The sequence below is a fragment of the Brachionichthys hirsutus genome, chromosome 10, assembly GCF_040956055.1.
Source record: "Brachionichthys hirsutus isolate HB-005 chromosome 10, CSIRO-AGI_Bhir_v1, whole genome shotgun sequence".
Classification (NCBI taxonomy): domain Eukaryota; kingdom Metazoa; phylum Chordata; class Actinopteri; order Lophiiformes; family Brachionichthyidae; genus Brachionichthys; species Brachionichthys hirsutus.
This window is the reverse complement of record NC_090906.1, coordinates 5,766,429-5,793,277: the sequence shown is the minus strand read 5'-3', so window position 1 is coordinate 5,793,277 and position 26,849 is coordinate 5,766,429. Positions and strand designations below refer to the sequence as shown.

General features: G+C 45.3%; 1 protein-coding gene across 1 annotated transcript; it reads right to left on the bottom strand.

Annotated features, from left to right (window-relative positions):
• Nucleotides 1-4,723: 4,723 nt before the first annotated feature.
• On the bottom strand, nucleotides 4,724-19,518 carry stard13a (StAR related lipid transfer domain containing 13a). The gene is made up of 14 exons (XM_068744289.1): nucleotides 19,234-19,518; nucleotides 12,939-13,010; nucleotides 11,954-12,035; nucleotides 10,599-10,662; nucleotides 9,017-10,287; nucleotides 8,697-8,867; nucleotides 7,535-7,694; nucleotides 7,141-7,339; nucleotides 6,546-6,759; nucleotides 6,196-6,310; nucleotides 5,705-5,956; nucleotides 5,361-5,578; nucleotides 4,930-5,106; nucleotides 4,724-4,841 (listed from the first exon to the last, which is right to left on the bottom strand). The coding sequence occupies exons 1-14, from the start codon at nucleotides 19,484-19,486 to the stop codon at nucleotides 4,724-4,726; spliced, it is 3,366 nt and encodes a 1,121-aa protein (XP_068600390.1). The 5' UTR covers nucleotides 19,487-19,518.
• Between the last annotated feature and the right edge of the window lie 7,331 nt (nucleotides 19,519-26,849).

The following is a 26,849-nucleotide window of genomic DNA, read 5'->3' as shown; positions in this document are numbered from 1 at the left end:
TCGAGAACTCTTGAGTCTGAAAACACAATTTTAGAGAGGCAACAATGTCTTTATCCAAATAATTACAAATGCCCAAATGTCCACACCACTGTTCAACTAACCCACTCCCATTAAAAGGGACTGGGACGGAGGAGAAAATGTCATTTGCATGAATGTCACAGCTGGAGCACCGGGACCAAGATCACGTCTTTGGCATGCTGCAGGTGGGGTGCTTCGCCGGACAAGTTGCCTGCGTGATGTGCATGTTTATTTATTCAAATATATATATATAATATGCAACTACAAATTGAGAGAATTAATAAACACCTAGAGCTCTTAAAGTTTTTAAAATAAATCAATGATAGATTAATATATTTGCATATATAATTAAATATTGTCATGTCGCCCACCTGGACGGTACGGTGTCTCCTTCAAGCTCGGGTCCCCTACCAGAGGCTTTGAGGGTTCTGTGCAGGATCTTAGCTGTTGCTAGGACTGCGCTCTTCCGGACGGAGATGTCGGACGTTGTTCCTGGTAGCTGCTGGAGCCGTTCACCCAGCTCGGGGGTTACTGCCCCTTGTGCCCCGGCCTTCCTTCACCTTGGTATTTGTCGAGCTTTTCGTGTCCTTTCTTCCAGAGGTTGCTTTTGTTCGGGATTGCTACATCTATCACTACCGCTGTCTTCTGATGTTTACCCACCACCACTTTTGTCAGGCTGGTTGGCCGTCACCAGTTTGTCCGTCTGGATCTGGAAGTCCGACAGGATCTTACACCCTCTCAGGGGCTTCTTTGCACCGCCTGCACCTGGGGTCCTGTCTGGCGTGGTAGATCCCGGCCTCTATTGATCTTGTGTTTCTGGCCTGTTCTAGTGCTGCTATGATTAGTGCCTCCATGCCTTTTCCAGCCACTGGTATGTGTTCCCCATGTCGGCTACCGCTTGAATTTGTCGGTGGTACATGCCATGCTGGGGCTTGTCCTTCCATGATAGCCCCTCTGGCTCCTCCTCCTTACTGGGCTTCTGTTGCCTGTGAAAAAAAGAGCGACTTATAGTCCGGAAAATATGGTACTGGTAAATCACTGATACATTATTTAATTTCACGGTAAAGCAAAGCTGGGACTGATGTTCTGGAGCTCATATGGTTAGCAGATCAGTTCCTACATCTTCCTGTCAAAGCGTCCTTGGGCAAGGGTTACTCCCTCCCCGCTTAACTGCACATCCCCTGATGAATTGTAAAGCATCAAGAAGGTCATTCTTAAAGCTCAAGGCTATACTGGGGGTTTATTTGTCAGGGGGCTGAAATCACTTGGTCATTGTGGTTACCCCGAAAGATAAGTAGCTGAAGGAAGAAGACTTTTAACAAAAATAAACTTTCTTCAGCTAAATATTTGTAATTTTCACTCTTGAATATTATCTTTGTGTTTACTTTTATTGGAAATCTTTAGGGAAAATTGATATTAAAGCTTTTCCAGGTGGTTGGAGACGCTGCTCGACATGCATTTCGTGTTATCTCCAGAGAAGGTCACTCTGTGTGAAAGAGCCTGCCATCCATCTATTTTCTGCAGCCACTTATTCTTTGCAGTGTCACAGGGTGCTGGAGCCTATCCCAGCTGACACTGGGCGACATAACACACCCTGGGCCTGTCACTGGACTAACACACCTATAAACATGTCCCTGTGGGTTTTCAGTCATCCAGGTCGAGGAAAATCAAGAAGAGAAAAAACGAATCAACTGGACTCGCTTGGGGTTGGTGGAAGGCTTATCACCTCTCATCCAAGAGGCTCCTTCTGTTCCTACATGCAATTTAAAGTTGCAGTTCATCTACAGAACCAATAACCTTTTTTGCTACGAGGCAACAGCGCTACACGCTGCACCACCTTGACGCCGTCTGGATGTTAATCTTTACACGATTAGGAGGAAGCGCTGTCAAATCGGATTATTCAAAAGTTTTACAGTCCACATCTTCATCATTTCAACATTTATTTGTTTCGACCCTCGTGGCGCTAATCAAAAATGAATTTGATACAATTAGAAAGATCCACCCACGTTGTCAGAAATCCGATTTTGTCATAGCGTGACATGATGATCCTCATTTGTCGGAGCCCATGGGGTGATGGAGCTTAGGTACACCCACGGTGCAGCGAATCATTGACATTCAGGAGATGTAACAGGGTGTCCTACTTTCTCGATAGTCACTGACATTAAATGAGGTACCAGTTAATAGAGCAGTGTTTCGTTCATCCCGTATTGAGTTAAAAACCTAGAGACACCCTGGCTTGCACGGACTCGGAGGCTGGGGTAGTAGCATCTGTCTTCTGACACCTTCATTGTCCTCTACTAGAATCCTCATCTGGCACGGCTAAGTAGGTAAATGTGATTGGGTATTGATTCGTTTACTACTGCTTCGTGTCTTTGAAAGGACACTGTGAGAATGTTATTAGGGAGACCCTCCTGATGTCTTGAGGAGTCTCCTTTCACTCTTTTATCTAAAAACATTATCCATGAGATACGTTCCAGTTTCATTGGTGACCTTCAGACTGTAGCAAGGGCAACAGCACCACTCAATGGACTCCAGAACGCATAACAGGGAAATGTTATCGGTGACATACAGGTACGCAGGAAAGTAAACTGTACAGGGATTTCAGGCCTTATTAAAATAAAACCATTTAATGTCACAGACTGAACAACAATCACACAATTGTCAGATATTATTCTCTTGTCTAGAAACAATGGTTCTGCTTCAGATCCATGCAAGCTGCTCTGCTACGGTTTGGAGCCTCTCAGCTGATGGATTACGTCAGAGTAACTCCCTCACGCTTGATCTTTCTGTCTCGCTCACGCACACATAGTAACACACAGACCCGCCATCCTAGAAGAAAACAGCATCCACGCAGAACTTTGGTGGCACCGTAGAGACGTTGTATCATAGCAACACCATAGCAACGCTTGCCTACAGCCGAAACAGAGAACAGCGCTACAGCAAAGCAAGCTTAAATCCGTGGCTGCTTTAGTAGGATGGATTTCACAAATTTCACATTTCAGCATATCAATATGATAAAAAAAAGACCCTGAAAAGCTATGGTGCATACAATACAAGCTGTACAGGTCCAAAATGCAGATCCACGGGCGTACACACACACACACACACACACACAGAGAGTTTTAAACATGCTTCCCAGAAGCAGTGAAATGGTTACATGTCTTAGACATTGTATATCACGACAGCAAAAAAGGCAAATGTGAAATCACAAACATGAATATAACGACAAGAATACCTTTAAAATAATATCAGACAAGATTAACACTGAACATAGAGCATTAATTCAACAGTTATCTCTCATATAGTGTATCCATAAGAGCACATCTGTGGACCTGGTGAGTATTTGGCTCTTTGTGTTCCCTCATGTACTTGTTTTTATTTGTTCCAGTATTTATTGCACATTTCATTATAAAATGCTGACATGTAACCGTATTGTTCTGGTCAGACGATGCGCATCGGGATAATTATACCTGCATAATTATACCTGCAGAGGGCGCTATCATAACTAGAAGCATTTAACGCAATACGCGTCCATCAGTCAAATGTTAACTTTGCTGAAGATATAAAAAAAAGAAAAATAAAGGAGGGGTAGGGGGAGCAGATATTCTAAGTGTAAGCAATTAAGTTTGGCAATTCACGGTATAAGATATCAAAACAAGATATAACATGATGTTGATGTTCTTTTTTGGAAGATGCTGAGGTTCTCCTTGGGTGTAACCAGGTTGGATAGGATTATAAATGAGGCAATAAGAGGGACAGTGAAGGTTAGACGTTTAGGAGACAAGGTCAGAGAGACCAGACTTTGATGGTTTGGACATGTCCAGAGGAGAGACAGGGACTATATCGGTAGAAGGATGCTGAGGATGGACCTGCCAGGGAACAGGGCTAGAGGTCAACCCAGGAGAAGATACATGGACGTAGTGAGGGAGGACATGAGAGTGGCTGGTGTTGGACAAGACAATGCAAAGGACAGGATGGAGTGGAGAACGTTGATTTGCTGTGGCAACCCCTCACGGGACAAGACGAAAGTTCAGTAGTAGTTGATGGATTTTTTTTACTTTTTGAAAAACAATTCAATATGTTTTTTAAGAGGGAAATCGTTTTGAACAGTTATAGGCCCTGAGGCATTTTACAGAGATTTCCTAAATTAATCCTTTTAAATATAAGTATTTTACTTAAAGTATGAGTACATTTTATATAAATTCTTGTAACATATATGGATAGTCTCCCGGTAATAACTTTTGAAATTATATCAAATTAGGGTGTTTCATATTATCGCAACCATTTCCTCACCACACCTGCTGGCGCTGTCTGTCTGACTAGATATTATATTAGTAGATGAGGATTTGTTATGAATGATCCAGCGCATAAATACTTAAATACTCTCTGTCGACATAATCTCCTCCTTACAAAAATCTACAAATGTTATATATGAAAAATTAAATGTACTTGATTTATATTTAAAGAAGGTCTTTAAAAAAATCATAATTTATGAAATAAATAAGGAGTGATATTCTAGTCAAAGACACTTCTGCATAATCAGAAAGCACTCTGGTGTGAATTGACTGATTCCATACAGTATGGATTACGTCAGAGTGACTCCCTCACGCACACATAGTAACACACGGACCCCCCCCCCCAGTCACTGGTTACTAGAACCACTTGTTCTGGAAGTGTGGCCAGGATCAAGCCTGATTCCTGGGCTTCAGATCTTAGCTTCAGTACTTGTTTGATCCAGTGGGTGAAAAGAGGAGCGGATCATCTGGGCTTCATTAACACACAGGTGACCATAGGCCTTGTTGTACCATTCTGGAGACCTTCCCCTGTGACGAGGAAAGCAAACAATGCATATTAATGATGAGTAAGTCAAATGAAACACTGACTGACAGACAGCGTGACGTCAACCCATACCTGAGGTCCACTCTGGAGATGTGTGTGAGTCTGGTCCTGCCGGTCCCACAAGGCTCGAGGAGGTACTGAGACTCCAGCACCACTCGCCTCACTGCTGCCATGCGTGGGCTGTCGTCATGTTCTACGGACACACACACAAGCGCACAGGAGCCCTTACACAAGTCTGTGCGCCATGATCTAAGGAAGCAGACAGTCGAAGAAGAGGAAAGCAGTGAGTTTAGTCAGATTCATTATTATTATCTATCAATTCATTTGTAACATGTTTATTGTCTTGTATATTCTTTAAGGTGTGTTAAAAAGGGAGACAACAATGAAATATGTTTTCATATATAGTCTTGGCTGGTTGGTGTCACCTAAAGTCTTTGACACAGACTTGAAAACCAAAGAATATTTTTGGGGTAATTGAGTTGTTTAAGTTCATTCATCCTGACCTCAGTACCACATAGTCGCAGCTGGGATGAGCTGCCATGTTGCCACAGGAGTACTGGTACACGTCTGTCTGTTTGTCCAGCACCTCCAGAACCTTCTCCTGCTGTAGCTCCACCTGCCAGCGGGGGCGCTCTCTCAGCAGCCGCTGCAGCACTTCCCTGGGAGCTGCCGACACCTCCGCGCACACTCTCCACTTCCTGAGCGGGTTGCCATCTCCCACCTTACGCACAAACATCTCATTAGTGAAGAGTGTCATGTTTACGTCTTACGCACAAAAGTGCATCTAAAAATCCATTTATTTTCATGTCCTTAAAGGCACAAAGGTCAACCATTTCTCCAATATTACCTTTTTAAATGCTAACTCTGTATTGTCGCTGGTTGAGCGAGACACCCAGCCTTTACTCTTATCTTTGGCCTCATCCTGCAGGTTCTGGATCAGCCTTTCTAGATGTGCATGATAAGATCCTTCCTCATCCTCCTCTTCCACATCCTCGTCCACTTCATCCTCGTGAACCTTACACAGCTCATCTAGCGGGGGCACCAGCAGCTCAGCTTCCATGTAGGAGTTGCGGGACTGCGTCACCATCTCCTCCGGTATCTGTGGAGGAGACGACGACGAAGCATTCATCATCATCATCATCATCACAGTGTTCAGGTACGGATGATACAGTTTTAGAAGTGAGTTAAAATAAACTGTACGGCCTTGGATAATAACTCTGCAAAAGAAATATGCTTTCCCTTCACCTTGTCAGCAATTTTTATTTGTAAAAATGTTTTACTATGCAAGCCAGATTGATTCTAAGGCATCCAATGCGGCTGTAAACATGAAATCCTGACCTGGAAGAGGCGCTGGCTCTCAGCTATCATGTGTGCCAGGCCCTGGGTGGCAGCCAGGTTCTCACTTAAGTCCTTCTGATCGGGACGGCCTGCTGCGTACTTCCTCTGGATTGACCTTGAGGATTGCAAATGATAAAGGATAATAATATTTACATGGCAGGAAACAAGAATGCAGTTATGTTAAAAACTCAGGGTATCATATTTACGTGGTCTTCGTGATGTCATTTCAGACATTAAAATGTGTTTTTTTACAAAAGAATCACATAAATTACATTACTTAATCTGCGTTTCCTAACACGCTATGAACATTTCTTCTTATTAGCATCATCGTGTTCACAAGCTAAAATCACCTTGGTGACAGCACCTCGTTCTTCAGCATGCTGAGGTGGAAGAGAGAAGGTCCCAGGCAAACAGCCAGGTTCATCGGCGTCATCTGGTTCTCCTCCACCAAAGAAGAGACGTCGTGAAGGAAGTAGAGCAACGTCTGGAGAACCTCCCTGTTTTCATCTGGCATCAACAAAATGGCTGCCCTGACGGCCTGTAGCCTCTGTTCCGTTGGGACGTCTTGAGAAAAAGACGAAGAGGAAGTGAGCAGGGACGGTGGGTAAAGGAATACCGTAGTCATAGTTACCAACACTAAATGTTTGATGGAGTCTTTTATCCAGACAAACATAAAGTCCGTGGCTAATTAAAAAATGTCTTTAATAGATCCCTGATTCTGTCTGATTTTGGGAACATTGAGAACAAAACATTTTGGACACAGTTTACCATATTGAAGCATCACAAGGCAAAGGAAAATAAAAATGTAAAACAATTGCCGACAGTCGCAATACCCAGAGACTTGAAAGCTGTCACTGTGCTGCTGATGAGCAAACGGCCGTCTGAGGCCGACACCAATCTAACTGCTGGCTGTGCCAGAGTCATTGTCCAGCACTGGAAACTCACACTGGTAAATGTGCAGGAAGGTTTCCCCCAGCTTGCTGGTGAGCAGAGGCTCCGGCAGGTCCCTGAAGAACTGCTTGACCATGTCCGCCACGTCGTACGCCGACTGGTCCTCGTAGCGCACGGCGTCGGGGGACAGCTCGCACTGCTGCCTCAGAGTCTGAATGCGAGACTTCACGCCGGACTTCCGGAACAATCCAACCTGAGGAAGGAATAAAAGCAGAGCCAAGTGGAGCCATCGGAAAAACACGAGAACGAAGCAAGGCCCTAATTAGCTTTTTTTTTTTTTGCCGTTTTCTGCAGCATATTTACACGTAAACAACCTACATTTTCAGCCTCTGTCACTATTGTGACAAAACATCTATAGACTCGAATTTGGACTTGTCAAAAGTCTTACCTGGTCCAGACAGTGCATCCTGAGGTGGCTGAGGGCCTGCTGTAAACACAGAGGGAGCGGAAAACCACAGCGCTGGACATGGATCATGAGGGGAACACCAAACACACTCTTCTCTTTGTAGTCTGGCACTTTCATGCGCTTCATAAACTTTGGCACAGACCTGGGAGCCATTGACAGAAAAACAATTAGCGAAGTGTGTGGGAGAAAGGGTGTCTCACGCTTTCGTTATCGCTCTCGTGTAAATGGCGGTCAACAGAATTTGTCTCCTGGGGATAATAAAAGCAAGCGCGGCTGATCGTTAACACGCGGATGTGCTTGCGTTTGCCGGTCATGGCATACACAGACTTGTGGTGCTCGGATGTCATTTTATGGCCAGTTTTTAACAAGCAGTAGCGTCTCTGATGACATAAGCAGTATTCGTGTACTAGATGAGTTACGGCTCTTTAAACATGTGAATGTACTTAATGTGCATCCTGCGGTTTAAGCCCTAATAAAGACAAACGTGCAGGAAGCAGTAAAAATAGCCATTGTCAACACATAAAAAAAGAAAAGAAAGAATCATCATGAACATAAAATAAACTAACTTAGTTTGGGGAGGGAAGACAGAGAAGAGGCATGATTGGGTGGCTTGTACTTTGAACATACTGTACAATGACTTTTGACTTGACTTGACTCCTGAGGCATTTCTCATAACCCCTGGGCTTTAACGAAACAAAAGAACTGCTAAACGCAACATCTTCTGTTCACAATAAAGATTTTTAGATCGACCATATCAGAGTTTAAGTACCTGGAAGTGGGCGAGGTGGGCATGTCAGCTTGCTGCACGAAGGTTTACTAGGCAACTACGGGTGGTTGGCAGGGACGTTTAGCATAAGCTTTCCATTCATTCATTCATTCATTCATTCCACTATACCTGCGGATGTCGTTGGAAGAAGCTAACTGGATCCTATCGTGATTCGCTGAATCTTTTGAATCTGTTTGCTATAGCGCTAAGTCGCTAACAGTGAATTTTCTCTTTCATTTCATTATTGACTCAATGTCTGTCTATTGTTGATTTAAACATATGAATTAAACCATAAAGGTAAGAGTGAATAGCTACAACCCAGTTGGCATGATGAGCGATGTGTATCCATGTGCTGGATGTGGCAGCACGATTACTCACCACGTCCATCCATGTTTGTTAGACATGGAGTACTTCTCCATGACAGCCGTGAGGCGGAGCAGGGAGAACTTTTGCAGAAGGCTGAGCTGGCCTGCTGATTGGCTGCTGATCTGCAGCGAGGATGCTGGCTGGTTGAGATGATCAGAAGTTCTGAAACTGGGCCACCGGAGACTGGGATGAGGAGAAAAATCCAGTGCAGAATGGGAGACACACGGAGAGAAGACATTAAAATGAGGGAAAACGTTACGCTCCTAAATTAAGAAAAATTGAATGTAAATTCAAATCACTTCTGAAATGTCCAAACAGCTACCGGTACTCACCGTGGCCTCGTTAGCGAGGCCCCAACTCCAGAGTCCCGCCTCTCCCGACTGGTCCCTGTTGAATCCGAGTCATTCAAGGAGACGCCATCTCTCTCGCCTTCACTAGCGGTGGTCCTGCTCTCACCTTCCTCATCCCCCTCCCCCGTCTCACCCTCGGGCAGCACATTGCGGCTCCAGTGGTCCACTATCTGCTGCAAACCACTAACATGCTGTATGATGTCATCCAGGTGAGGGAACAGGTTGTCTTCTTTCTCTAAGTCCAGGAGGTCTCCAGTGCTGGCATAGAGGTGGGTACCAGGGACATTGTCATAAACACTCACCCTGCTGCCCCGAGGAGCTCCGGGACAGGGCGGTTTACCACCCCAGGGCTCACCCAAGCCTTTGTTGGGTGGAGAGGTTTTGGGTTCTGCCTGGGGGTCATCGATCCTGTGATCGCTGGAAGGTGCTAGACTCTCGATGGAGAGGGCTTTCGGAAAGGTGCCTGGTTTATGATCTTTGGGGACGTGAACGAGGAGGTTTTCATATGAGTGAAACTGGTTTCTGCCGAACTGACTCTGCCCTTCTGTCCTCTTACCCAGAGGAGGCATCTCCATGTCTTCCAAATACATGCTGCCCCTCTTGCTGGCAGTCCGAGGTCCCGCTATATTGGATGCAACCGTCTCACTGCGGGGGCTCACACTCACCATGGACTGATCTTTACACTCCTTAGCAAGTGAGACAGAGGAGATGTGTTTGGGGCTGTCTTCTAATTGGCTTATAGGTGTGCATTGGAGCATTTGCAGTGCCTGAGGCTCCTCCCCCTGTAACACTGGCTCACTGATGACCAGCGGCGGCCTGCAGTTTGAGCTTTTCCGTCTTGTCGATGGACCCCAAGTGCGCATTACTTCCATACGACGTAAAAACTCTTTGGCTTTACTGCGCCCCCCCTGCCCGTGGTGGCTGTTTTTGATCGGCAGGGAGTTGTAGTGAGGAAGTTCCCTGGACGGTTGGTAGGAAGCGGAAAGAGACGCCATGGATATAGAGTCAATCATGGGAGAGGCCGTGTCCTCGCTGAGCAGCGAGGAAGTTTCCGTAATCTCCTGCTCACTCAGGTCTGTTAGCACGCTCTCGCTGCTCGCTGCGCTGCGCAGTCCCTCCCCCTGCCTGGTTGGGCTGCTTTCATTGGTGCTGTCCAAAAGGAAGTCTTGGAGGCGAGACCAACGCCGGCTGCTCCACTCAAATGTCCATCTCTTACTGATGGCCAAAGGGTCATCTTCATCAGAGTCATCGCCCTACAGAAAGATCGCATTAGTTACCAGACTGCAGAAGATAATGTGTTTTATTATTTTTTATTTAACTCTCAACTTAATTCAATATAAGTAAATGAAGAGTTTTAATTAGATTGAAAATGTCTTTCCATTCGTAAAAATTGAGGACAATGACCTGACAAAGATCCACCGAGTATTTGGATCTAGACAACCTTTAACTGGGTCAAAATGCAAAGACCTAGATCTGTGACCCCCCCCCCCCCTTTGTGGAACATGGAATCACATTTCCAGAGTGAGCAGAATTTTGTTAAGATGATGTCTTAAAAGCGTCTTACTTTCTTCTTGGGGTGGCTGACATCCAGTTTCATGGAAGCACATTTGTTCAGAGTATTTAGACGTCTGCAAAGAACACAGCAAAGAACACAATAACACAGTTAGGGGGGAAAGATGCTGGAGCTGGTAAGGTAGACAATCCAGCCCGGTGCCCTATGTGTTTATTTCCCCCTGTGCTCTCACTTTCTCTCCTTTATCTCTCACTCACACTTCCACCATCACCCTTTCCTTCTGAGTCGGATCACTCACTATCAGGCATCCTTTTCATTCTGTCTGCATTTTTAAATCCTTATTCCTCCTCTGGCATCACATCTCTGGAGCTGATCTTTCTTCAATCATAACTGCATGGTTACTGCCTTCAACTTCTCTTCATCCCCTCATCACTCACCCATTCCCACACCCTTTCATTTCACTACAACACCTTGTGGGTGCGCTGGGGGGGGGCAAACATCCTACTCACTTTCCCATCCCTTCTGCAGGCCAGGAAAGGTGAACACTGATTAGAAGAGTGAGCTCTGTGTCAGATCCTTTCAAGATTGGATCATTAAAAAAACATCCTTTTGGGGGGGGGGTTCAGCCTAAAATACCAAAATGCCTTCTTGCTGAAAGTAAACATGCAAGGTGAGAGAGCGCTTGTAGTTTTTACATGTAATTTTTTGAACATATTCATATCCATGTAGAATTCTAGGCTCCATGATGTTCTTACTGCCGCAAATATATAACCTAAAATGTACAATCCTAGAAGATGCTTGTGTTTTACAGCTCTTGAAACAGCACTCTTGTGTCTTCTATCTTAATGTAACCATCAGGAACCACTGAAGCTATATTATTGCACCATCTTTTAGCATAGACAATGGAGATTTGGAGACACAGGAGTAAACAGAACTAAAAAAAATAAATAAAAAAATAAAAAAAAGAAGAGCATATGGGAGGAGAGGTCAAATATGCTGATGCAAACTGGGACAGTTCACAGAAGAGGAGAGGAAATGTGAAACCCAAAAGATCACAGAGGTATGCAAAGGGTGCCTTCACTGGTACCTCCAGCCCCCCCCCCCCCCCCCCCCCCCCTGTTTGCCCCCTAAGGATCTTTACTCTTTGAATAGGGGATCAAAGTGAGGCAGAGGGGAGGGAAGGTGACCAGATCAAAGCTTGGGTCTCTGAGTGGGAGACGAGGATGGGGACTTCATCAAGGCTCAGGGTCAGGTATCTGATGATTAGCGGGTAGCTCAGGACTGGGGGGGTGGGAGGGGGGGGGAGGGGGGGGGGGCACGTTTAACTGCGGAACTGGGAAGGAGAATAGGAATTTCACCATAGAGCAAATTAAGTTTGCACATGTGCACGCAGAGGATGTCCTTACCGACACAGAGGCTCCACCAGATCCTGGTCCAAAAAGTCATGGTCCCTTTTCACTGAGGAAATGTTGACTGGAAACAGGGAATCTGTGTGTGTGTGAGAGAGAGAGAGAGAGAGAGAGAGAGAGAGAGACTGAGTGACAGGAGGCAGCAGTTTCCGTTCTGTTTAATCCTTCATGAAGTCTGTAAGATATGGAACAACCGCTGCCACCCTTTTTAACAACCGTCATCTTCAGCGTAAGTTTACAGAACACAACTACACACTTTCAAAGCCCAGAATAACTTGAATTCTCCTCATTGCAGATCCAAAATGAGTCCGGTCTTTTATTTTGGTCATTGTCTGTGTGGTGGTAGAACGCAGGCATCTTGTAAACCCAGGAGCAACCACAGAGTTCCACAGGCCGACATGCATAACCTGGCATTACTGCAGCTCAGTGTGTGTGTGTGTGTGTAGGTGTGTGGTTGTGTGTGTGTGTGTGTGTGTTGTTGGATTTTAATAGCTACTTATTCTGTGATTACCATACTGGTTCTATTTCCTGTTTGTGCCTGAACTTTATGAAACTAATGATCGTCACATGAATTAACGTTTTCCAGAGAGAAAGGGAAATGTAAAAGGAAAGGAAGAAAGAATGACAGAGAGAGTGAAACGAGAAAAGGAGACCGGAAGAAAAGTAGTAGATGAGCTGTAGGAAAAAAGAGGAAGAGCGAAGCTCTGAGAGTCCCAGCAGTGATAAGGCCTTTCCCATGACCCATCGCTCCGGCCAGGAACTGGTTCCTGCAAATAGAATGCAGCAGCCCAGAAGACAGAGGGATAGCACAAAAAGAGAGGGATGGAAAAATAAGACAGTCAAACAGGGAGAGAGAGAGAGAACCAGTAGAGAAATAAACAAAAGGAGAGATTTGAAGCGTGTGTGAAAGAAGCCAGATGGGTGAATGCTCAGTACTTTGTGTGCGTGTGTTTTGCGCCGCTATGCTGTATGTGCGTGTTACCTTCATAGAGCTGGGCGTACTGTGGAAATCCCGCTGCTCTCAGCCAATCGCAAGCCTCCTTTGCTTCGATCTCTGTAAAGAAGAAAAGGAGTAAAGCGTTAGAAAAAACATTGCGTAATCCATATAACTTTAACTAAGGAAATTTGGAATTAGGTCCGAGAAATAAAATAACATGCAGACACACACAAACCCAATTCCATAAACTTTTGGACATCATATAAAATCTGATAAAAGAAAAAACCCAAAATGCAACAATCTGTTAATCTTTTTGAGGGAATTTAAATCCTGGCCAAAGGCAAGATATTCATCTTCAATGTGATAAACGGGACAGGATCGTGTTTTCACCGGCTTTTATTTAGAAAAAAAGCATTTGAAAGTTTTGAAAGTGTTTCTGTCGCGCCTACATTTTGATTATGAACAAACGCAACCACTGGGGAGAGCTTTGTGCAGATAAAGAAATTCAAATGCTCTTTCTGCTGGTGACAAAATATAGAAATGTAAAATATAGACACAGTGACACACACAAATTCATATACACACTGTTATCTGAAAAAGAGAAAAACCTTAAAAGTGAGTATGGATTGGGCTCTGTAGACAAACATCTAAAAAGAGATCACACATATGAACTAAATATTAAATAATGAAAGAGTGGAATTGATAAATGACAATATTTTCAAAGCAAAATAATGTAAAATCTCTTGCAAATCTGCTAAATGGACAGTAATTTAATTATATCACAGATGCGATTCTTCATCCTGCAGCTCTTTATCCCTTCCCGCTTTCAAAACCCAGCTCAGTCGCGCTTACTTTGGTTTAAATTCGAGAGAAATGCTGGCGGCGAATGGCAACGCCGAGACACAAGGGGACAGAGTTCAGCAGCGAAATAAAAAGTCTCACCATCAGAGATGAGAAGGGTCAGAGGAAACGATCCTTTCACCGCAATCCAGCAATTACATCCGGCTCAACACATTCCCAGCATCACTCATCGCTCTCAGTCACACATGAAGCCACACGGGGCGATCAGCATTAAAAGAAAGTCTAGAAAACTGAAAATAGAGCAGGGGGGGGGGCGCAGAAAGTAAAGTATATCTCACCACAGGCAGAGACGAGCGAGAGGAAATCTAAGGAAATCCAAAAGTCGGAAACTTACTTGAAGCCCTCATGGTGAAGGCGATGCCATGCTTCTATTTCTGTCACCTTTCCTCAGAGGGACGTTTCCTCTCCGTTCCTCGACACATTCACACCAATAGTCAGCTTCCCGTCAGGTATCAATGATCCTGGACTTTCTTCTCGCTGCCCCTCCAACCCTGGTGTCTACAACTCGCCTCCCTCTTGCACCCTGCCCCATGCAGCTTTTCTCTTCCCTCTAATTTCCTCCGCTGCTCCTGCTCTTTCTGCTTTGTTAGGATCCACGTACAATGTCTCTCTTTTTCTGACTCTCATTTCTCCAGTCTCTTACCTTTGCTCTCTTCTGGCCATTTTGTCCACTTTCTTTTAATCGTCCTCTGTACACATTCTGCATCTCTGTCACCTCTCATCCCCATCTCATCATCCTCCTTCATCCATTCGTTCCCTTTGCTTCTTTCACTGATAACTCCTCATCCTCGCATTATCTTTCCTCCTGTGTGAAGCCAACCACTTCCACCAACTCGTCCATGAAGAAAGGGTTCATCTCGGCTGGCATCTTCATCACGCCCCCCCCCCCCCCCCCCCCCCCGAGGTCAGAGATGATGGCTGGCCGGGTTTACGTGTCAGCTGGACGTGCCAGCAGCCCAACGAGGAGACTCAGACCTCAGCCTCTCTTCTTCTGGCTTCCTGCGCACTGCTGCAGCCCGAGTACACACGCACAAACATTACACACAGCTCAGACATTTGGAGTAGTCCAGATGTTGCCCCCAGTGAGTCCAAAAAAAAAATGTAAAAAGGATGAGCCTTGCAGACAGCTGGGGTGGGGGGGGGCAGATGAGAAGCCAGGCCTTGTGGGAAAACCACAGGCAGGAAGAAATCACAGCGGCAGCCACTTATTTACTGAATGTAAGAGTTGAGATAGTGACTGTTTTTATTGGGGTGGACAAACATAAGATGCGGACAAGGAGAAACTAGAAAGAAGAAAGACGTCTTCGTCGTTATTTGACCCTATTAACAAGATTTGCCTGCAGTTCCTCATTATTCCAATTTTATGTCCAATCTGAATAACACTTCATCAAAAAGTCATTTAAAGCAACTTCACATAGACACACATGTTGTAACGTACAAGAAGGTTCAAGCCATCCATCTCCGCTTTGCGTGTAATGGGAGTTCCTGCGGTCTATCCATGCTTGCTACGGGCGAGAGGCTGAGTACACCTCGGACGTGTCGCCAGCCCGTCGCGGGGCCACACAGAGACAGGCAACCATTCACGCACACACTCATACACTACAGACAATTTGATGTAATCAATACAACTATCCTGCTGCACACAAAAAAAAAACACTCCATTTAGTTCCAAAACTTCAAAAAATGTGCAATCACATCCTTTTTGTAATAAATTGTTAGAATTCTACAAGAGCTTCAAAGCTTACGCTGATATTTCTTGTGTTACCTTCAAAAGTAAATAAGATAAATAATAAGATCTGCTTCACTGCCGTGTCTGTACACGTGTTATCGTCTTTGTGTCCGAACACAAAGGTGCCAAGTGACAAAGCTTCTGCCAGCATGAGAACAAAGCACTGTTATTCATCTTTGGAGAATTTAATCAAGAGATTAATTAGTGCACAAACACGTAATTAGTGAGCCACAAATACACAATTGTACGGCGTCAGATGAAGCTAATCCGAGCTGCCCGCTGTGCCTTTCCCTCAGTCGATGCCGCTGCATTCCTGCTGTTGGGAATGCATGACAACAGGCAGCAAGCTACCAGAACAACAGCAGGAAAGGTGGACAGATGGTGTGTGTGTGTGTGTGTGTGTGTGTGTGTGTGTGTGTGTGTGTGTGTGTGTGACTGCTTGTGGGTGTGTGAATACCGGCGTTCATGTGTGGGACAAAGGGGCTGTAAGGCTATTCCTCGCACAACAAGGCTGCCAGTTACATAATACACAGAACACAAGCACCCCGATGTGATCGCAGCTTCTCTCTGTGCTTTGACCTTTATTCCCCCTACCTTTAATTTCCTCCCTCTTACCCACCAGTAAGAGGGAGACATCCTTTTTCACAGCGTTATGTCTGCCTTGTGTCGGCCTCAAGGACCTCGAAGTGCCTTGCGTTACATCATATCCTGCTCTGAATTTCCCAGGCATCCATGCGGGCTAAGAACAGCAACAGGAAGGTCCTGGCCGGAACATGTGACACGGAGAGTATTTTTTATTAGTTATATGTTTTGGTTTTTGGACACTAAATAAGTCATTTCAGTCAAAAATGAATGCAATAAGTAGAAGAGAGGAACACTGAAGAAAGACAAAAAAAAGTGACAAGTTGTATAAGTCCTTCCACAAACGCACACGTACACACACACACACACACACACAGGATGCCTGGAGTGCAGCCATATTCCTACATATGCTAAAACACTTAGTCCTTCATGTTCAGAGGTCACGAAGAAGAAGAAGAAAGCTGCTAAGGAGGAGTGAAGGCAGGGAGGGAGGAAGGAAGGGAGGGATGTTGGGATGTAGGGCGTGAAGTCAAAGAGGAATATGTCTGTTACAGCCTGTATGGATCATCTGTGATGACATCCAGCCCTCAGGAATGTACTGTACAACAGAATCAGCACTGGCACGCCATCGGTGGGAGTCTCCTTCATCATCACTGAGTCATGTGACAGATATGTCAGAGCTGCTCTCAGATCACCAGGATTAACAGCAGCACTGAGATTATGGTGGGAGCTGAATTTATGGGATGGGACAATCCCAGACAAGGAGGCTGAAGGTGATCAAGCTGCATTTGTGGTTGTTGTGCTGCTCTCCAGCAGAGGGCGGCAAAGTGACAAATCACAGAAGAGCGTTTGAGGTTTTTGTTAAATTATTAAAATCCTTCCAGCTGTGGTTTAGAAAGAAACCATAAAACATTCAGCTTTGGTTGGCATTCAGCACAACCTTGTGGCTTTGTCAAATCGAGTACGATAGTGTGTGACAGATATTTAACTATCAATATGACAGACAGTCTCAGTGGAAACTGCTGTAGAAGCAGTCCAGATTCAACGCTCTATATAGAAAGCAGGTTTGTTGACTTTATAATCCACAATCTACAGGAAGATCCTAACCCTGTTGACAATCATCAAATCGCCAGATGAGCAATAATTAGTGAAGAAGAATCTTTGGCCCCCAATATTTGAGATTTGCATAAATGAATGCAACGTACACAAATGTATAATGAAAGCAAAATAGACACAAATCTTATTAAATCAATTCACAACTTTGGAATATCATAAACAGATTCAGTCTCATTTTATTCATTCATGATATTTTGAATGAACTGTTTTGCAGCCATTCACGTGTGTTAACTCTCTAAGTAACTGCAGCACAGTATAACAGCCCCCTTTTGCCTTTGTTCATGCATCACCTGACCCCTTCAGGTACAACCTGCCCATAGTCAGACATTCAATCCCCTTTTAGCTCTTTTTTTGGTCTCCACAAACTCCTGCAGGAAACGCGTGGGTTGCACTAAAGGCAGGCCTCTATTCTCCAGCTAGGTACTTGTTTGTTTGTTATTTTGACTGTTTCCTCTTTGCACATCTCAAATATGATCTACTGTTACTGCAACAAAGGTAAATATAACCTATAAGGTTAAATTGTCCCCTATCTGTAAATATTCCATGCAGACAAATAAATATACAACCCAGTTTTCACAAAGATTCAGGGACCAAGCCAAAAATGTGCAATGGATGTCTGTGACCTTCAGGCCCTCGGATGACGCAGCATTTAAGACAGACATGATTCTGTAGTGGACATTACTGTATGGCTTAGAAACGCACTACAGTTCATCACTGCATCACAAATGACAGCGGAAACTCCAGAATAAAGAGGAACGTGTACATAAACCGGATCCAGAAATGCTGCCACCGTCCCTGGCCAGAGATCAAGATGAAGGTGAAGCGGAAACTGTCCTCTTTTCTCATGAGACAAGATTTAATATTCTTTTTAGATATCATGGACGCGTGTCCTCCAGTCTTTTTCAGGATGTGCTTTTGCTTATTTCAGCAAGACGATGCCAAACCACATTTTTATTTAGCCTTTATTTATCCAGGAATTTATCCCATTGAGATTAAAAACCCCTTTTTCTAGGGAGTTGTGAAAAAATGTTTGACTCATTATGAAATGTAAAATGCGACAGAGTAGAACCTGAACTCTTGAGCAAGGCAGGAATGAGAAAACATTCCTCTTTCAAAATTACAGCAATTGGTCTCCTGTATGGTTAAGTCGCTGAGCTCTTTTTTATTGCAGTCTGTCTGGCATTTTGAGTGGAAGGCAAGAGTGTGTGTGTGTGTGTGTGTGTGTGTGTGTGTCAGCAAGAAAAGAGAGAGAGCACCGAATGAGCGAGAGACAAGGAGAGAAAGTTAAAGTCCTACCGTTAACCAGCAGGCTTTAACTCGCTCCTCTATCTACATTCCTTACAAACCACATCTGTCACATCTCACCTTCACACATCTCAGAGTTTTAGATGCTTTGGCTTGCAGAGACAAATTCACCAGTGAGGGGGGGGGGGGGGGGGGGCGGGCTTGCACAAGAGGAGACAGGTTTCTTCTGCTTCAGACCAGAGCTATGAGTCACGGTGCATCAAGTCAGAGCACAATCTGCTCTGTTTAAAGTGCACAAACACTGCAGCTTTAAGAAGAACCAAGCGGTGCATCCCAAAGCGCACTGGACACTGCGGCTTCTGTTTACTCGGGAAGCAGGAGTCACGTGACAGGAAGTTGAGGAAGTAACATGGAATACAAAGCTGGCTGTTGGGAAGGAGGGGACAGACAAAACACCAACATCGCAATGCTTTAGGGATGGTTGTGACTTCTTTTAGATATATGAGAGACACATTTGGAGGAGAAGCGGCTCCATGTGTCTGTCTGATTAGAATCAGAGAGGACAAGAAGGAGGCAGCATGTACGAGTTGATTTCTGGTGTAAAACAATCTGAGGAATGAACTGAGAAATATGACCAAGAATGTAAAGTTACACAAATAATTCCTGCCTTGAGTTCATCCGCAGGAGGAAAGAGGCAAATCAAACACAGCAAAGGTGACAGAACGTTTCTGTTTCATGAAAAGAAAAAGAAAATTCTAATGAAATATTGATTAATGGGGGGGGGGCAACCTTAAGATTCCTTTCTACCTTGTGAAAGCTTCCTGAGCAGGAGCTGGCGGGCGATGATGCGTGAGAGGCGCAGGGCGGAGCGCCGCCGAGGGGTGTCGCCCAGCCTCAGGTAATGGTCCTTCCCGCAAGGTGTCATGACCTCCAGGCACTTCGACTCACTCCCGCTGTCACTGTCACTCTCACCGCTGTTACTGCCGTCCCTGGCGTTTCGCTCCGTGCCGTCTACGTGGTCGCCCGCTCTGTCCCCCAGAGCAGCCATGCTTCCGTCCATATAGCAGCCGAAACCTCGCTAACGTACACGTCTTCCTCCCTCTTCTCCTGATTAGTTGCTCTGTGAGCACTCCTTCTGAATTCCTGCCTCTGACATGCCTTCACTGGAAGCCACATCGCCTCCCCGCCCGCCCGCCTCCTCCCCTACGCTCACCACAGTAAAATAAATGCACACAAGCTTCATCACACAACCTGACTCAGATGACAAACCTTCTCCTCCCCACCGACACACACACACACACACACACACACACGCACACGCACACACTCATGCGGATGCTCAGCTGAAATAGGAACTCACAAACTCTTTCTGTTTCCACAAAGTCTTTCCTTTGGTCACACGACCAGAAGCCAATGGCATGAGACTTCAGAGAGCACTGCTTCCTGAAGTCGTGCCAAAGACACAATTTGTTACACACTTCGACTAAATGTGGGTGTGAGAGGAGGGAATATCTATGATGGGAGTCGGGAAAGGCGTGGAAAAAACAACATCATCCCGCTAATGGCTGCACAGCAAAATGAAATGAGAAAGAACAACTCAGAGTGTGTGGGTGTGTGAGACGCACAAGAGGAATGCGTGTTGGGCTAACCTGCTGTTACCAAAATTGAGGAGGAATGTAGTTCTATTGCGAAAAGTCCACAATATCGAGATCACGCCAGACGACGTTCAATAAAACTGATCCCAGCTCAGAGCCGTTATTTAAAGGCGTGTGGTTTTTAATAAACACACCAACCAGTGAGTGCGAACAATAGTTGATCAGGGGGGGGGTATTACTATAGAGCAGACAGTTTCAACCTGGTTCTATGCTGTCAGAGAGGCGAGGGGGTATCTAAGCCCATTCCTCAGTAGTGAATCATGACGGTGAGAGGCCTTTAGCGAGCTCATCGTTAGTCATTGACAACGTGCTGACGGCTCAATCAGAGTCTGCTTGTCATCACAAATAGGACCAGATTTGTTCAAATGCATTCCGATCCACCAATACAGAAAGTAATTAAGAATCGTAAAGTGTTTGAAAAAGATACCAGGTGAAGGCTTAAAATCACTTACCGGTACACACACACACAGCACTCAAAGCAACTAAAACCACTAATCCCACGCGCAGAGCAGATTCAACCCCAACTTCTAACCTCCAAATCTGTGTGATTACAGCTAAATTCAGATGCACACAAACATACAGGAGACATGTAACCATAAAGTAAAGTCACTTTTACAGTCAGTCACACTTGAATTATGCTACTAAAGCTCACTTATATTTAAACTGCATCTCAATATTAATACTTTTGAACACAAGTGCTCTGCTAAGGTTTCATTGTTGTGGTCGTGTTTCTGTCCTGTGTTTGTTTCTCATGTTTCCTTTGAGAGAAGTGTGTTTTACAGTCAGTTAACAAGGCATTCCACAATTCCAAGGCAAGAGGATGAAGGGAAAGGTCTACAAGGCAGTGGTGAGGACAGCCATGATGGACAGCTTAGAGACAGCGGCTCTGAGGAAAAGACAGGAGGCGGAGCTAGAAGAGGAGGCGATAAAGATGCTGAGGTTCTCCTTGGGGAGTAACCAGGTTGGATAGGATTAGAAATGAGACAATAAGAGGGACAGTGAAGGTTAGACGTTTTGGAGACAAGGTCAGAGACCAGACTTTGATGGTTTGGACATGTCCAGAGGAGAGACAGGGACTATATTGGTAGAAGGATCCTGAGGATGGAACTGCCAGGGAACAGGGCTAGAGGTCAACCCAGGAGAAGATACATGGACGTAGTGAGGGAGGACATGAGCGTGGCTGGTGTTGGGGAGGACGATGCAAAGGACAGGGTGAAGTGGAGAACGTTGATTTCCTGTGGCAACCCCTCACGGGACAAGACGAAAGTACAGTAGTAGTAGTTGTAGTAGTAAAAAGGCAATTCTTCTTGGCTAAAAGAGGTAAGACAAAAAAAAAGAAGTACTTTTTTTAAAGCCTAGGTTAGTAAAAAGACAAATAGATAATATAAGGATATTTAGAATCTTAATATTTTCGTTTTCACCCTGCTTAATAGTCCAGGAAGCATCAGCAGCTTAAATCAGAGGCTGGTGGACCATCAACAAGGGTCAGTTTGTTAGCATGCCAAGTTCTGTGGATATCTCCTAATGTTGTGTCAACACATTCTGGATAAGATCATTAATTGTTTCCAACTAATTTTGGACATATTTTACGTATGGAATCTTTAGTTTAAAGGCGTTCATATTCGATAATGTAAGAAAACTTCTCCAGTTCTCGTACAAATATTTATAATAACACTTTACAGTTCCATAAATAAATAAAAAGTTGGACCAACTGAACTTCACCATCACTGATGGGAAGCGGATTCTCTGATGCTCCATAAATTAGATAGTCCTCTCATTAACTGAGCACAACAAGCATCACTAAACCAACTCGGGGATGATAATTACCCATCATGCAACACACGCCATAGTTATCGCGTCGACGCGGCTGATGACACCTGACAGGTGTGGCGTATTTAGCATTTCCACACCAGAAGCCTGAAGAGTCTGGTCCGTGTCTATGTGCCCCCCCCCCCCGGAGCGAGACATCTATGGCTGTGCGCAACAAGGACGCTGCTTGGCGCATTGGCGCACGCGGAACATTTGATTTGGCAAAATACAAAATCACAGTTTTTCCTTCAATGTTTTCGGAAATCCATGAATCAGCAAAAACCGTGAACACACACAGCAGCTGCTGAGCCCCCCCCCCCCCCCCCCCGCTGAAACTCCTGTCCGCATTACATGCTGGCGCTGCTCTGAGCGCTATATTTGACAATGACCTTCCCAAAATATCGGGGCGCGCGCAGCGCGTGAGCGCTACAGACCTGAGCTGTTTGGTTAAGTTTTGTTTATTTATTAAGTTCTATTCCTAAAAACGTTTTCAGAGCGTGCGGGTTTAATGTTTAGAACTCTATTGCTGAGGCGCGTTATCTCTGCCTCCCCCTGGCTCGGCTCTCTGACCTGCCAGCCGCTTCTCCCGGACATTCCTCCACAGCAGATCCCAGGCTTTGGACGTGGAGTCCCGCAGCTGCTCGCTGATCGACCGCCGCAGCTGCAGCTTGGCGGAGCTTCGCCGGGTCGTCATTGCGGTGCAGCCGGACGCATATTCCCGTCCCGGACTCTGACCAGCCGGTACTCCTCAGTCCCGTTACTCCGCGGCTGTCACGTTGCTGCCGCTGGGGGGGGGGTCGTCCCCGCTTCACCTGGAGTGAGAACCCTGGTCGCGCTGCGTCACCTTCCTGCAGCAGCGGCGGCTGGGGTCCTATTGCAGGGATCTGGATCTGCTACTGATCGTCCGGTATTTCTGCTCTCCTCAGATCCCTCAGATCATCCGCCCTCGCCGGAAGGGCGACGGTGCAGAAATGTCTCAACAAAACTTCTCCATGTGAGCCTGGACCTCTGGCATGGCGAGCCAGATGTGAGAGGCAGCTGTGGATGTTAGGTCTCTCTCTCTCTCTCTCTCTTTCTCCCTCTCTCTCTCAAGCACACGCACTAAATCTACATGTGCTCTCTGACCCAAACCCACCCACTCACCAAAACAATGATCTCTTTCAATCCCCTGGATAGACACACATGCCGCTCCTGCGCGCACACACACACACACACACACACAAATATGCATCACCATCATCAGCCAGTCATCAATGTGATGCCACGCAACCTACAGCAGCGAACATCAACAGGTCATCAACAGGTCATCAACAGGTCATCAACAGGTCATCAACGGGCATCACGAGCGCCCGGCGTCAGAACTTTCTCTTTCACGTCTCCCAATCATCCTCAACCCTCTCCTGCCGTTCCGGTCAAGAGTTTTGGGAATTTCATTCATGTTATCCCAGGAATGCCAGACAGAGCGACCGGAGCAGCCAGGATGGCCCCGTCAGCTGCCATGTGCCTGACACCGTCGGATGTCCTGTCCCTGGTGTTGAGTTCCAGGTCCGCAAGGATTCTCGAACAGATACCTGAATCAACATTTTAGTCTGTGGAAAAACACTCAACATCCTGATACCCTGCATGTATCTGATGAATACTCCTTCACTGTGAGGTGCTGTGAAGAATCACTTTAGGATGAACAATTCAGCATTCCTTCCAAAGTGTGACCTCTGCTGTCGTCCTGGTTACCATCAGATCAGATCAGATCAGAACTCACACGTTAAAGAGGCGGATAGTGAAAGGTGGAGTCCATGGCCCTTCTTGTGTGCTCAGCTAACCTCTGCCTTCTCCTCCTCCTCCTCTTCTTCCTCCTCCTCCTCCCTCTCCCCTCCATGCTCATTTTCTCTCCTCTCCATCCCTGCCACTTTCTTGCCAGTGTCTGATTTCTATTTTTGGCCTCACTCGGTCATTCATGTCGAGCTGTTCAGCTTCCATTACTCAGTGTAGTGTGGAAACAGAAAACACACAACCACACACACACACAACCTGTCAACCCTAACTCTGACCCTAACACTACGCATCGCCTCAACTGCTGCATGCTTGAAATATTGAGGTGCGCTGCAATGAGGAGTAAGCATGGGGAGTCCACGCAGGAAACCATCTTCATGAACCCAAAAGCATTTGTCATCGTGTCAGCCGTCAGCCGTTATTCTTATCATAGGAACCTGCAGATGAAACTAAACCATTGAACAGAAGGCAAAGTGTGACCTTGACCTAAATTCTTTAGGCTTACTGTCTGTGTGTAATGACACACACACACACACACACACACAAGGAGAGACACACACATGCACCCAATCAACATACAAGGAGGTGCACAGTAATTCCATATGGTGCTCGCTTCCTGAGAAACGTGCTGGATTCAAATCATAACATCTGCTTTTGCGTTCAGTCGTGGTCATTTCCTTTAAATTCAGCAAATGATATAAACTGAGAACTATAAAAGCTTAGTATGAAGTTACTCTTAAATAATTGCTTAGAAGAAGCAGGAAATGGCTAATGTTGCCCAGAAGTATCCCAACGACACAAAGAAGGTGACCCTTTGAGTGCATCACTGTATTTACAAGTGGAAAAGCAAGACATCTGGCTGTGTGTTTAGTATTCTGAGGCAGTTCTGTGACTCAGGAAGCAAAGCGGAAGCGAGGATGGTTGCAGCGGAGATGAGAAGGTCAATGACTTAAATTGGAAGGAAAAATAAAGTCCATTTTAGTTAAAGCTTGAAGACTGTGGAAGAGGCTGAATGTCTGGGTGGAAACTACTCAGAGATTCCTGCCACGTAAAGCAAAAAGTAACGCACATGTTGCAAGTGGAAGTTGGTTCCACGCGGATCGTGAAACACGTCTGCTCATACGGTCTTGAATCCGCAGCATCAGCGTGTCTTTGTCAATACTTCTGCTCCAGCCACTGAGGAATCCCACTCTGGTCAGTTCCTTAAGAAAAACGGGCCGCAGGAAATTGGGTCGGGAGATAATTTGGTGACTATCCCCCACGCTCCGTAATAAAAACAGAAACTTCTATTTTCCTCGTCCAGCCTGTGCTGACATCGCCCACTTCCTGTTCTATAGACACTGGATTGCCTAAAGCAGGAGATGGATATCGGCGGAGGCCAGCCTGAGGCCAAGAGACACAAAAAAGCAAAGGTCTCGGGCCTAAAGACCAAGGAGGAGAGATGATCCAGAGGGGGGTAAGGGGAATGAGAACTGGGGTATGGGAAGTAGACTCAACACAAGGTGTAAAGTATGGAGCTCAATGGAGAAGGGCAGATGTTGGTTTTCAAAGATTAGTGGGGGGGGGGGGGGGGGGCAGTCTGTGGAATGGAAGCTGAAAGACCTGTAAGGGGAAACAATAACAATAGCTAATGCATGTGGGGGAAACGCCACAGATCATGGGGGGGGAGATGACATCCTGATAGGAGGCCTTGTCGCTGAGCGTTTCATTTTAAACCCACTTAGCAGATACTGTCAAAATATTCAAGCGGCAGCTTCCTTCCTTGAGTCTGTTCGGGTCACAGGACCACACAGTTAACAGTAAACCTTCAGGTGTGCTTCCAGACACGCACTCACACACAAATACACAAGAAAAACTCAGAACTACACAAATTTTCAGAAAAGAAACTTGCAGCAGTGTCAACTACCGTTTGATCTGAGGGAATCGTTATTATTTTTTATCTCAAAATTGTCAAATTCCAGACTGAACCATCAGGAAAGGAGGCAGAGAGAAGACAGACAGGAAAATGAAAAGGGAAAGGTGAAAGAGGAAGCAAGGGGAGAGTCGGGAAATCCGCCAAATCCACATCCAGACTGATGCAATACGCCCCCCCCCCCCCCACACACACACACACAGGCTCCCTCCAAAGAGTCACAAATTATATGCACTCTGGTAGGTCTTTACAATGGAGATACTAACAAACACGCAACTTAACAACACAACAAGTCACCGACATAACCTCACAGGTTTATCTGAGAGTCGTCTGACACAGAGCACACACACACACACACATGGATGGACTGATCTCCTAAGACTTTAGAGTGAGAAGAAAACACCCAGAGGTCGTATTGATAAACAACTTAAAAAAGTGAAGAACATTTTGGGTTAAATATTAGCACGACAATGCCTCATGGGAAATGTGTGCCATAAATCTGCAGGAGCTATACGTCATCAGAATATTAAAAGCATTCTACAGACATGCGGAGGATGTGCTGAGAGGATTCTCAGGCCGGAGGTGGAGATTAGCAGCAGGCTAATCCTTTCCGATATTGTGACAGTTCTGTCAGATTCCATGTTTTGGTTTTATCATCCTGAACTGCAGTGAAAGTGCAGAGAATGTGTGTCAGTGTGTTTTTGGTTCAGGCCTCTTGGATCTTATTTGCTGTTTGAATATGTTTTTATTGTAAAGCTCTTTGGTCAATAAATAAAGGTATAATCACCTCTGCTTGTGAGTTTCTGTTTTTGGTTACACAAAAGGCTCTGATTTAGGAATGGGAATCTCTGGTCTCTGTCCGGTCCGATTCGTTTCTCGATACACTCGTCTCACCGATTCATTCAAGATACCGCTGTTTAAACCTCTGACGTGATTCGATTCGATTAACTCCCTTTCCACGACGCATCTCGACTCAACTTGAACATCTGCTAAAAGCCACCGATACGATTCGATTGAAACACTTCCCACGATGCATCTGGATTCAGCGTTGCCTGGTCAAGATCATGTGATTGAGTTGGTTTCAGTATTTTAGGGTTTTTAGGTTTATGTGTACTCTCCACTCATTTCCATCTTCTTTTTAACTATATTAATATAAGCAAACAATGTCGTTATTAATTAATAACTTTAATTAATAAAGCAATTCAGTAAGTTTAATAATTTATTAAATTCCAGGCATATCAAAAATGTCTGTATTTTTGCAGAACTGTAAACAAAGT

What these genes read in the sequence shown, in the direction of transcription:
- stard13a (XM_068744289.1), bottom strand. Translation starts at nt 19,486, where the DNA reads ATGGACGGAAGCATGGCTGCTCTGGGGGACAGAGCGGGCGACCACGTA. An exon ending in GCCTCGCTAACGAGGCCACG is followed by an intron (nt 8,868 to 9,016) that starts GTGAGTACCGGT and finishes TCCTCATCCCAG; the next exon opens with TCTCCGGTGGCCCAGTTTCA. An exon ending in TGCGACTATGTGGTACTGAG is followed by an intron (nt 5,107 to 5,360) that starts GTCAGGATGAAT and finishes CTGCTTCCTTAG; the next exon opens with ATCATGGCGCACAGACTTGT.